At 34.2% G+C, this 12,500-nt stretch overlaps 2 protein-coding genes across 3 annotated transcripts in view; both read right to left on the bottom strand.

Moving 5' to 3' along the window:
- The window catches only part of LOC137634561 (uncharacterized), a 93,515-nt gene extending 92,877 nt beyond the window's left edge, over positions 1-638 (bottom strand). The window contains exon 1 of one of the 2 annotated variants that reach the window (XM_068367014.1): positions 492-638. The gene's annotated coding sequence lies outside the window, so the exon portion shown is untranslated. The remainder of the gene's footprint in view (positions 1-491) is intronic. The other variant, XM_068367012.1, reaches the window with a different exon arrangement.
- A 199-nt stretch (positions 639-837) lies between these two features.
- Positions 838-12,500, bottom strand: part of LOC137634562 (glucose dehydrogenase [FAD, quinone]-like) — a 98,240-nt gene continuing 86,577 nt past the window's right edge. Inside the window, 2 exon segments of the mRNA XM_068367015.1 lie at positions 838-4,135; positions 6,047-6,269. Coding sequence (XP_068223116.1) covers positions 3,997-4,135; positions 6,047-6,269 — 362 coding nt within the window. The 3' untranslated portion in view covers positions 838-3,996.

Below are 12,500 nucleotides of genomic sequence, written 5' to 3'. Positions count from 1 at the left end.
GTCGCCTTTAACCTAATAATAAAGCATAGGTCACATAAGCTATTATATGCTAGGCCTAGCCTAGACTACGCATATCTGTTCCTTGCATGGTAGGACTAGAATTTACCTTGTTTCTAACATACTACAAATGGCCATCAAAGGTAATCTTAGAAGAATTCTGGTGAGCATCTATTCTGATGATAATAGAATTGAAACCAGACGCCTTTAACCTAATAATAAAGCATAGGTCACATTAGCTATTATGTTAGGCCTAGCCTAGACTACGCATATCTATTCCTTGCATGATAGGACTACTGTAGAATTTACCTTATTTCTAACATATCTACAAATGGACATTAAAGATAACCCAAAGATAATCTTAAAAGATTTCTGTGCATCTATATACATAAAAGGCCTACCAAAAAACTAGGCTAAATTCAATAAGCTACGTCAATGGAAGCTGTTTTCTTTAGGCTACAGCAAAGTAAACCAAACAATCTAGAGATTCATACCTTGCAACTGCAAACCGTAGGCCTGACGATCTTCTTGGCTAAATAATGTCTTATAAGAACTAAATATTGCTAAAATATATTAGCAAACTAAATACATACATCACTAATTCACAAGGACAACGTAGTGACTAGTGAACCGAGCCGAAACGTTTCAGTAAACAATAACAAACTTTGCCTTTACATCGGCACCTCCATAATTTTCTTCTATTTCTTTGATTTCTTTTACCTTTTTGTCCACATTTTGTATATATACTTTTTTCTATTCCTTCGACCTTACATAACATCCTAGTCACAGCTTCGCTAAATTATCAAGGTAAATAAATGTAAATTAATTATCAACATAAATATAATATTATTTTACAAGCCAGCACACTTGATACAAGAACTTCCTTAAAGTCAGTTAACTATACAGTAATGCAGTTATTATCTAATTTACAACATATATTTTACACATATTTCCATAAAACAATGATAATGGGGTAACTAAAGTCCCATGTTGTATGGCAATTTTATTAAAAATAAATTCAAAATGAGTAAAAAGCAAATTGAAGAATATATCTATAGCTCTGTATAACAATGATGCTTCACTATGAATGACAGTTATTCACTATGAATGATAATTACATAAGCCAAATTAACTGTAAAGAAACTACAGTATACAAAATACAGAATGTTGAAAAGACATGACATAAGCCTTTTATTCTATTTATATTACAGCAGACATAACATTACAACAAAAATGCTGTTAAATTTTTTATAAGCTTTTTATATTTTTGTCATGGACGATACACAAACTATTCCTTCCGGAAAGACGTATAATCTTTTGCTGATAACAGCAAAAAATAAAAAATAAAATACATTAAGGTTATATAGTAAGTTTTCACTGAGGTAAAACATAGAGGAAATATAAATGGTTTGAACGGCATAATTCCTGACTGGAAAAAGCACCTTCGCCTTTCTTAAAGATGAACTTTTAAGGCTTACCCATTAATGCCTACACCAAATCTGCAATAGCGAATAGCCTCTGTTGATTGAAAAAATTGCAATTTACAAGGGCCAATTGCTTGATATCAGTCTTGGACTAAAGTACAAAGGAATTCCTTATAAAGAAAAAGTCAAGGGACTTGGTTCTACTGATATCAGAGACCCAACTCAGAGTGGGTCTATAGTCTAGACCAGGACTGTCGAACTCATGGGTCACGAGATGGTCTTACGTGGCCTGCGAAGTGACAAGATTTTTCAAAACGAGTCACAATAATTATTATAAATGAGGAAAATGTAACTAAATTGTTAATATGAGTCAAAAAAATGTATTTTGGTAAACCAGAAAAAAACAGCCAAAAAATGTGTTTTGTGGTGAACCAGAAAAAACAGCAAAAAATGTGTTAACTTCTGTCTTCCCAATAAATAATTACCAAATATTTGATGGCCCTCAAAATTATTTGAGTTTGACACTCCTGATCTAGACTGATATGTCTACCTATGAAATCTAGAGTTTAAATTCAAATTAAAACTGGAATTATATGATTTATAAGGCAGATTGGTTTAACAACATGATCATGAAATGACAATGAGTGAAAATATATAAAATATCAGGAAAAAATGGATTTTAAATAATTCCTCTTGTGACAGGACAAAGCACTGTGGCATTTAGCATCCTGTTGTCTCTGTCAAAGGGAAATTGGAAACAGTATTCTATATACAGGCTTGGTTATTCTTAATATTCTATGCATGGCACATAACAGGGCATCAACAATTACTTTTCATAAACAAAAAATAATCATAAATATTAGATAATCAATAATTAATAACACTAATAAGATAACAACTCACACCAAACCACCAGAATTACACGTTAACATATTTTAGATAATATAATTTATAATTAATTAACTTAAAATCTTGGATCTTAAGGAGGTTTTAAATTTTGAAACGTCACTTTCCATTCCACATTTTCAAATAAAATTAAAAAAAAAGATTTGAAGACATGGAAATACAACAGCTTTTTTTAATACTAAATAAAATTCAAAATTCAAGATTGTCTTTAGACCACATGACAGTTTGAGATATCTGTAACTTTTTTTTTTAAAATATTATTTCATAATTCAATAGGCAATTACATCACATTTTCCTCAAATATTATTGAAGCCTGTTGATATATACAGTTATTCATTGAACAGTTACAGCATGTTTTGTAACCTGTATTATAAAAAATAAATAAGTATATACAATTGTCTCTAATATTGCCAAGAGAGTAACAATTTATCTATAATAGACTTCTTACAATTTCTTTTATGACAAAATAAGTGATATAATTTGTAGACTGATTTGCCAATGAAAATCTATTATAAGGATCTATCAGGACAGCCATGGGGTCACTATGGTAAAAATCTGTCACTCCAAGATTTTTCCATTCGCTTTCAGAAATAAATTTCATTATTGCAATTCCCAAATGCATAAGTCCAAATTGCAGATAAAACTGACTTGCTCATCTATTGAGATTCATCAAGACAGCCATGGGGTCACTATGGTAAAAATTTGTCACTCCAAGATTTTTCCATTCGCTTTCAGAAATAAATTTCATTATTGCAATTCCCAAATGCAAGAGTCAGAATTACTGATACCTTTTTTAGCATTCTAAATTTTCACCACTTATAAATACTGTAGTTTTTATTTACAAAGGGGACAATTCATCCAAAATCTTTTGCAGAGGAACACCAGCCTTGCTTCTCACAGTTACAAAAGTTGACTGAAACGCCAAGCAAGTTCCATCTTTATACTTGAAATCCAAGCGACCAGCGTCTTGGACAAGTAAAATTTCCTCCTGAGGGAAATAAACTGTTACACTTGCGACAAAGAGACATATTTAGTAAAACACAAAAACAATATTTACATGAAGCATTGCACATCAACTGATGCCAGTCGCGCGGACCACAATCCAGACATTCAAATCAATGTCTCGTTCCTTCTTGCATCTAAACGCGGCGAACAAGCACTTATCACTTTGGCCACCATTTAGGGTTAATATCATATCTTTGAGCAGTCCTTGGCGACCCATGTTGACACAAGACGTGTGGCCTCCGAAGCATACCACAGAAGAGTAATAAAGAATAACAATATTTGAGCAAAAGGAACATTTGGCCATTCTTCTCATTATTCTCATCATCACGGTTTACATCCACAGAAATGGTCTCATGTTTTTCTTAAACTGTAAACCTGTTTTTTTTATAATGTTATATATATATTTTTTGTACACAAAAAGGGGGGCCTTTGACATTCATTTTATGCAAAAAACTAATGCCAATTTTTCGTCTGCTACCTTTCGTAATACTATAACCCGATATCATTTTTTGACCAAAATGAGGTCCACTAGTATAAGTGTTGCATTAATAATATAGTTTTCAGTTATGCACATAATGCAGCAAAGTTAAAAAACTAAGCAACAAACTCTGTCTGTCATTCTAATAAGCAAATCAACGTTGCTGAAGTTACAAGCTTTCTATCATCATCTTCCTTGCCAGTATTGTTTGATAAGATCTGACACCCTTTCGCCAATCATGATGACAGGAGCGTTGGTGTTACCTGACACCAATGTTGGCATGATTGACGCGTCGGCTACCCGAAGGCCTGATACCCCATACACCCTGCAAATAAAGAAATTAATATTAATGACTGACAATTTTGATAACCTTGTTTTTTCCATCATCATGGAGTTACTAAGTAATGCCACATGTGGTATGTCATCAATGAAAATCAACTAATTAAACTATCAAAAGGAAATAAAGCTATAATAATAATAATAATAATAATAATAATAATAATAATAATAATAATAATAATAATAATTATCATTATTATTATTATTATTATTATTAACTAAGCTACAACCCTAATTGGAAAAGCAGGATACTAAAAACTCGTAGGTTCCAACTGGGAAAATAGCTCAGCAAGGAAAGGATATAAGGAAATAAATAAAATATATATGAGAAGTAATGAGTAAAATAAATATAAAATACCTTAAGATCAGAAACAACGTTGAAAATAGATCTGTCACATATAAACTATGAAGACATACGTCAACCTATTCAACATATTTTCTGTGGTTTGAACTTCTAAAGGAGAAGACATTCTTTAAAGTAAAGGTTAATGACATTCTGCATTCTTTATAAAAAAAGTATTAAATAAACTTAGAATATAAAGAAATCAATATAAATTTGGTTTCAATGATTCTTTTATGGTGAAGAGACCTGGTCAATCATAGGTACCCAATCAAAGTAGTTTTGACGAAGGAAACCCCTATTTTTTGAGGAGGTTCTGTGTAGTCTACAAGGACTTTTGTTAATGACCCTGTTCTATCAGGAAAGTCCTAGGAGACCACACAGCACTGTAACCCTAAAAAAAGACTTTTGAACAAATGAACAAAGCTATAAATAAGAATACCAATAATGTCCCATTTTCAGTAATCCCAGAAAACACATATACAGAAAAATCCCCAGATTTAACCACAGCTTCTGGTCCCAGTAAGGAGGCCCCATTTACACTAATCCCAGAAAACACATTTACGGAAAAAACCCATATTTAACTACAGCTTCTGATCCCAGTAAGGAGGCCCCATTTGCATTAATCCCGGAAAACACATTTACGGAAAAAAACCCAGATTTAGCAACAGCTTCTGGTCCCAGTAGGGAGGCCCCATTTGCATTAATCCCAGAAAACACATTTACGGAAAAAAAAACCATATTTAACTACAGCTTCTGGTCCCAGTAAGGAGGCCCCATTTGCATTAATCCCAGAAAACACATTTACGGAAAAAAAACCATATTTAACTACAGCTTCTGGTTCCAGTAAGGAGGCCCCATTTGCATTAAACCCAGAAAACACATATACAGATAAAAACCCAGATTTAACTACAGCTTCTGATCCCAGTAAGGAGGCTCCATTTTCATTAATCCCAGAAAACACATTTACGGAAAAAACCCATTTTTAACTACAGCTTCTGGTCCCAGTAAGGAGGCTCCATTTTCATTAATCCCAGAAAACACATATACAGATAAAAACCCAGATTTAACCACAGCTTCTGGTCCCAGTAAGGAGGCCCCATTTGCATTAATCCAGGAAAACACATACACAGAAAACCCCCCAGATTTAACCACAGTTTCTTGTCCCAGTAAGGAGGCCCCATTTGCATTAAGCCCAGAAAACACATTTACGGGGAAAAAACCCAGATTTAGCAACAGCTTCTGGTCCCAGTAGGGAGGCCCCATTGCATTAAGCCCAGAAAACACATATACAGAAAAAACCCAGATTTAGCAACAGCTTCTGGTCCCAGTAGGGAGGCCCCATTTGCATTAAGCCCAGAAAACACATATACAGAAAAAAACCCAGATTTAGCAACAGCTTCTGGTCCTAGTAAGGAGGTCCCATTTTCTTTAATCCCAGAAAACACATATACAGATAAAAACCCAGAATCAACCACAAATTTTGCTCCTAATAATGTCCTATTCTTAATAATCACAGAAAACAAATATAAAGAAAACACCCCATTATTAACTCACTTCAATTCAGGATCAACCACAGCTTCAGGATCCCAGTAAGGACCCATCTTACAAGTTCCCACAGGATGGTAGATGGTGGAAGTGTAGAAGCGAGCTAGGCACTCCCAGTAAGCGTCCGTCCACAGCGGGATGTGTTCGCATCCAGGCATGGGCCTGGAATAGAGTCTGGAGCCGAATTTCTGGAAGGCGTGGGTCTCGGACAGGGCCAAACCAATTTTGATTCCTGAAATAATCGTAAAGTTAGGGATAGTTTTGTATATGTAACATGCAAGGTTTTTTTTGAGTCATGTTGGACATAAGGATGAGGAAAAGAACATTAATATTAATTATTATAATAATGATCATGATGAATATAATTGCAAGGTTAGGCCTAGTTTTGTATATGTAAAATGAAAGGTTTTGTGAATCGTGTGGGATATAAAGATGAGGAAAAGAACATTAATATTAATTATTATAATAATGATCATGATGAATATAATTGCAAGGTTAGGCCTAGTTTTGTATATGTAAAATGAAAGGTTTTGTGAATCGTGTTGGATATAAGGATCAGGAAAAGAACATTAATATTAATTATTATAATAATGATCATGATGAATATAATTGCAAGGTTAGGCCTAGTTTTGTATATGTAAAATGAAATGTTTCGTGAATCGTGTTGGATATAAGGATGAGGATAAGAACATTAATATTAAATATTATAATAATGATCATGATGAATATAATTGCAAGGTTAGGCCTAGTTTTGTATATGTAATATGAAAGGTTTTGTGAATCGTGTTGGATATAAAGACGAGGAAAAGAACATTAATATTAATTATTATAATAATGGTTATGATGGATAAAAAATGCTTTATATTTATAATTACCAGAAAGATAAGGAAGGCGCATATACATTTACAAAAAAGAGAAAAATGAAGTGTAAAGTTAGAACCAGACACTAACATATGGTGAATAAAAAAGAAAAAAAAATTTAGAAAGTATTGTTGAAAAAAATAAAAAAAAAAATACGAGAAACACGAAACTAATGCAAAATGACGCTTAAAAAAAAAAAAACCATGGGAAACAACACGCCAACGCCTACCACTAAGGGGTGGAAACTTTACTGAAAATTGCTGCATTTTTAAAAGCAAAAATGGGTCTGTAACGTCACGAGGAAATACACAGAGAAATCCTGGGAACTTTGGAAAATCGAAAGAGTAGTTTTTTTGGGAAAGCGAAAATAGATATTTAGTGATTATTATTATTATTATTATTATTAATATCATTATTTGCTAGTCTACAACCCTAGTTGGAAAAGCAGGATGCTATAAACCCGAGGGCTCCAACAGGGAAAATAGTCCAGCGAGGAAAGGAAATAAAATACAATAGGTTTAATTAACAATTAAAATAAAATATTCTATGAACAGTAACAACGTTTAAATAAAAAAATATAAAATAATGAATGAAAAACAATTATCATCAACTAAAGGCAAGAGGCAAAGGGCAGGACAATGCCCTAGAGATAGGACAATGTCTTAGACTGGTTTTAAACATATGATCAAGGTCCAAGCCCCCTCTCTACCTAAGCTAGGACCAGGGAGAGACAGGCAATGGATTCTTATGACTCAGCAGGTAGAATTATAGGCTCTCCCAATCCCTAGCTCAGATGGATGGTGAGGTTGTGCAAACTATAAGGCCGGGAGCACACTAGCGACTCTGTGGCTCCACAAAGCCACAGCATAGTGTGGCGGGGATGTGGTCTCCCATAGGTTTCCATTGTTTTCAAAGCCATGCCACGCCTGTGGCGGGGATGAGCGACAGAGAGCCACAGTCGCTTGTCATAGTCGCTAGTTTGTTCTCTTTTTATTTCCTTATTTCCTTTCCTCACTGGGCTATTTTTCCCTGTTGGAGCCCCTGGGCTTATAGCATCTTGCTTTTCCAACTAGGGTTGTAGCTTGGATAGTAATAATAATAATAATAAAAACTTGAAAACAATGGAAAACTATGGGAGACAACATCCCCGCCACACGATGCTGTGACTTTGTGGCGCCACAGAGTCGCTAGTGTGCTCCCGACCTAAGAAACTACAGAGCTTGAGCGGGTCTCGAACTCTCGAACAGCAGAATGCTAGGCAGGGACGTTACCAATAGGCTACGACAGTGCTTGAAATACTTGTTGGACTTGATGAATTAACTTTAATTTTGTTTTCTTTGATCTTTTAAATATAAATTTAATCAATTTTATCGACACTGGATAAATCCCTTTACTAATTTTATTTACGGAGGTAGAGATATCTAACGGTAATTTAAATTTGCCATCATGTGATACCCTACCATATATAAAAAGAAAAAAAAACGGTAAATATTTATCATTTTCGAAAGAAAGAAAATAATAAATCATATTAAAAAAAACGGTAAACATTTATCATTTTCGAAAAAAAGTAAATAAAAAAACCTAGATATTTATCATTTTCGAAAAAAAAACAAATAATAAATCCTATTAAAAAAAGGTAAATATTTATGATAAAAAGAAAATAAATCATTAAAAAAAGGTAATTATTTATCATTTTCGAAAAAAAGATAATAAATATTTAAAAAAGGCAAATATTTATAATTTTCGAAAAAAAAAGAAAACAATAAATCATATTAAAAAAACCGTAAATATTTAACAAATATTTATTTTCTAAAAAAAGAAAATAATAAATCATATTAAAAAAAAAACCGTAAATATTTATCATTTTCGAAAAAAAAGAAAATGATAAATCATAAAAAAACCTACATATTTATCATTTTCGGAAAAAAACAAATAATAAATCATATTAAAAAAGGTAAATATTTATCATTTTCGAAAAAAAGAAAATAAATATACAAAACCGGTAAATAATTATTATTTTCGAAAAAAAGAAAATAAATATACAAAAATAGTAAATAATTATCATTTTCGAAAAAAAAGAAAATAATAAATCCCTTTGAATGTATTCGTGACCACTGAACAATAGAGAGAAAGAGATGAGTCATCCAACAGAATCATCACAAAAAGAAAAAAAGAAAAAAAAAAAGAATAACAGTAACAGACAGCTCTGAGAACCACTTCTAAAATACATCAGCTAACAAGAACGCAAACAGCGGAGCTTTCACTAACAAGCTAACAAACGTACCGAGGGGCAAACGAAGCCTAACGAGTATGCAACAACGAGTAATGATCAATCTATACCCGGATGTGAACGGATAAAAAAAAAGGTATCAGGTCGCCATGAACATTGAAGTGCGTGACTGAAGCACAAGATGAGACGCCTAATGGTATGAGACCAATAGAACGCGCCTGTGATTATCACGGACCGAGAAAAAATGATAATTAGAAGACGCTGGAGAGAGAGAGAGAGAGAGAGAGAGAGAGAGAGAGAGAGAGAGAGAGAGAGAGAGAGAGAGAGAGAGAGAGAGAGAGAGAATGGCAACATAATTTTAGTTTTAAAAAAGGAATTAAAATAGTTTAGAAGGTCGACTTAAGATGTTATTACCGAATTCAATAGTTATGGGCATACTTCCATAAGTGTTGAATAGGAAAGAGAGAGAGAGAGAGAGAGAGAGAGAGAGAGAGAGAGAGGGAGAGAGAGAGAGAGAGAGAGAGAGAGAATACCAACATAATTTTAGTCTTTAAAAAAGGAATTAAAATAGTTTTGAAGGTCGCATTAAGATGTTATTACCGAATTCAATGGTTATAGGTCTAATTGCATGAGCGTTGAATAGGAAACAGAGAGAGAGAGAGAGAGAGAGAGAGAGAGAGAGAGAGAGAGAGAGAGAATACCAACATAATTTTAGTCTTTAAAAAAGGAATTAAAATAGTTTTGAAAGGTCGACTTAAGATGTTATTGCCGAATTCAATGGTTATAGGTCTAATTGCATGAGCGTTGAATAGGAAACCGAGAGAGAGAGAGAGAGAGAGAGAGAGAGAGAGAGAGAGAGAGAGAAAGAGAGAGAGAGAGAGAATAAGCAACATAATCTTAGTCAAATAAAAGGAATTAAAATAGTTTTGAAGGTCGACTTCAGATGTTATTACCGAATTCAAAAGTTATAGGCCTACTTGCACGAGCGTTGAATAGGAGAGAGAGAGAGAGAGAGAGAGAGAGGAGAGAGAGAGGAGAGAGAGAGAGAGAGAAAGAATGGTAACATAATCTTAGTCTTCAAAAAGGAATTAAAATAGTTTAGAAGGTCGCCTTAAGATGTTATTACCGAATTCAATGGTTATAGGTCTAATTGCATGAGCGTTGAATAGGAAACCGAGAGAGAGAGAGAGAGAGAGAGAGAGAATGGCAACATAATTTTAGTCTTAAAAAGGGAATTCAAATAGTTTTGAAGGTCGACTTCAGATGTTATTACCGAATTCAATTGTTATAGGCCTACTTCCATGAGCGTTGAATAGGAAACCGCTTGGGCTAAAGTGGACATATGTTAGTTACATTTGTCCTGCAATATCTTATTAAAAATAACAAAAATATTAGTCTTGGGTAGTGCCAGAGCCTCTGTACCATGGTCTTCCACTGTCTAGGGTTAGAGTTCTCTTGCTTGAGGGTACACTCGGGCACACTGATCTATCTAGTTTCTCTTCCTCTTGTTTTGTTAAAGTTTTTATAGTTTACATAAGAAATATTCATTTCAATGTTTTTACTGTTCTTAAAATATTTTATTTTTTACTTTTTTTCTCCGTTGTCCTCACTCGGCTATTTTCCCTGTTGGGGTCACTGGGCTTATAGCATCCTGCTTTTCCATCTAGGGTTGTAGCTTAGTCCCTAATCTGGTAAACCAAATACTTGGACTGGGATCTCGAGATTAGAAAACGCCAATCCTCTATTTGATCTGAACTCCCAATACGCAATCTGTGTCAACACGAAGGGGTCATTAGCATGTGATTATATTACCATAGAAAGCTAAAAGTGACTCCTAGAGAGAGAGAGAGAGAGAGAGAGGAGAGAGAGAGAGAGAGAGAGGAGAGAGAGAGAGAGAGAGAGAGAGAGAGAATTTTTATCACCGAGTCATCATCATTATCATCTCCTTCTACGCCTATTAACGCAAAAGGGCCCTCGGTTAGATTTTGCCAGTTGCCATATCCTACTTCACGGTCCAGAGTCCTCAGCAATGTAGGCCTGGGTCTTCCAACTCCTCTAATGCCTTGTGGAGCCATTCATCATATTTATAGTCAATAAGCGTAGGAGGAAATGATGATGATGATGATGATGATGAAATAACCTCATTAAGCTTAAAAAAGCTAATAAAAATCAAGACTTCTATATTTGATATAAATAAACTCACTAATTATAAATGGAAAGTAAATTAACCTCACAAGTCAGGAACATAAATATGGAAAATAATAAATAAATGAGGTTTCATATTCAGCATATCTATATTGAATATCATTATCATCATCATCTCCTACGCCTATTGACGCATAGGGCCTCATTAGCGATTATCAATATTTTAAATATATCTTTATACAACGCAAACTCTCACATTATATTTCATACATTTCAGATAAATTTTAAATCTACTGACCCAAGTTTGAAGTGAAAAATATCACCTTCGATAACCTCTTTTAGCAGTTTTACGCAACGCGAGGCTCTTCCTTCATTGATAGCCACTACCAGGATCCCCTTCCTACCTACACCTACCTTCCCCTACCTCTTCACTCCCCTCTCCCTAAATCCGCAATCCCTCTCTCCATCCCCCTATCAACTCGCTTCAGTTTTGCTCATCGGAACCATTTTTTTTTTTTTTGCAAAATACTGTTGATCCTGCTGCAACCTAGCTTTCTCCCAAGACCAGTTTTCACCCCAGTATTATATATCGTCTGCCAAAAAAAAAAAAAAAAAAAAATCTCGTCTGCAAAAAAAAAAAAAAAAAAAAAAAAAAGTCTTTGAAAGAGATGCCTGCGTATTCCAATACGCAATCAAGGACGTTACATTCATGCTAGCCGAAGCTTCGCCACCAGTAATTACGCCCCAAGAACCAGAAATACGAGTCTATATAACAAACGACAACCGGGTTGCGGGTTGCGTACTTGAAAGAAATTTCGCGTCCGCCTGACTTAACCTGTTATGTTAATGAGAGATACTGAGATACAGAGATACAGAGATGCAGCATCCATCCCAAACTATAGTCAATTTACTTTAATGAGGCACATTTGCACTGGCTCGCAATGGTGCCCTTTTAGCTCGGAAAAGTTTCCTAATACTATTTCTTTTTGAATGAGGCAGATTTGCACTGACTCGCAATGGTGCCCTTTTAGCTCGGAAAAGTTTCCTAATACTAATTCTTTTTTAATGAGGCACATTTGCACTGACTCGCAGCGGTGCCCTTTTAGCTCGGAAAAGTTTCCTAATACTTATCTTTTTTAATGAGGCACATTTGCACTGACTCGCAGTGGTGCCCTTTTAGCTCGGAAAAGTTTCCTAATACTAATTCTTTTTTTTTTCCTTTTTTTT

This window comes from Palaemon carinicauda, chromosome 44 (genome assembly GCF_036898095.1).
Source record: "Palaemon carinicauda isolate YSFRI2023 chromosome 44, ASM3689809v2, whole genome shotgun sequence".
Taxonomy (NCBI): domain Eukaryota; kingdom Metazoa; phylum Arthropoda; class Malacostraca; order Decapoda; family Palaemonidae; genus Palaemon; species Palaemon carinicauda.
Note: the sequence above shows the minus strand (reverse complement) of the source record. Positions and strands in the feature narration are given on the sequence as shown.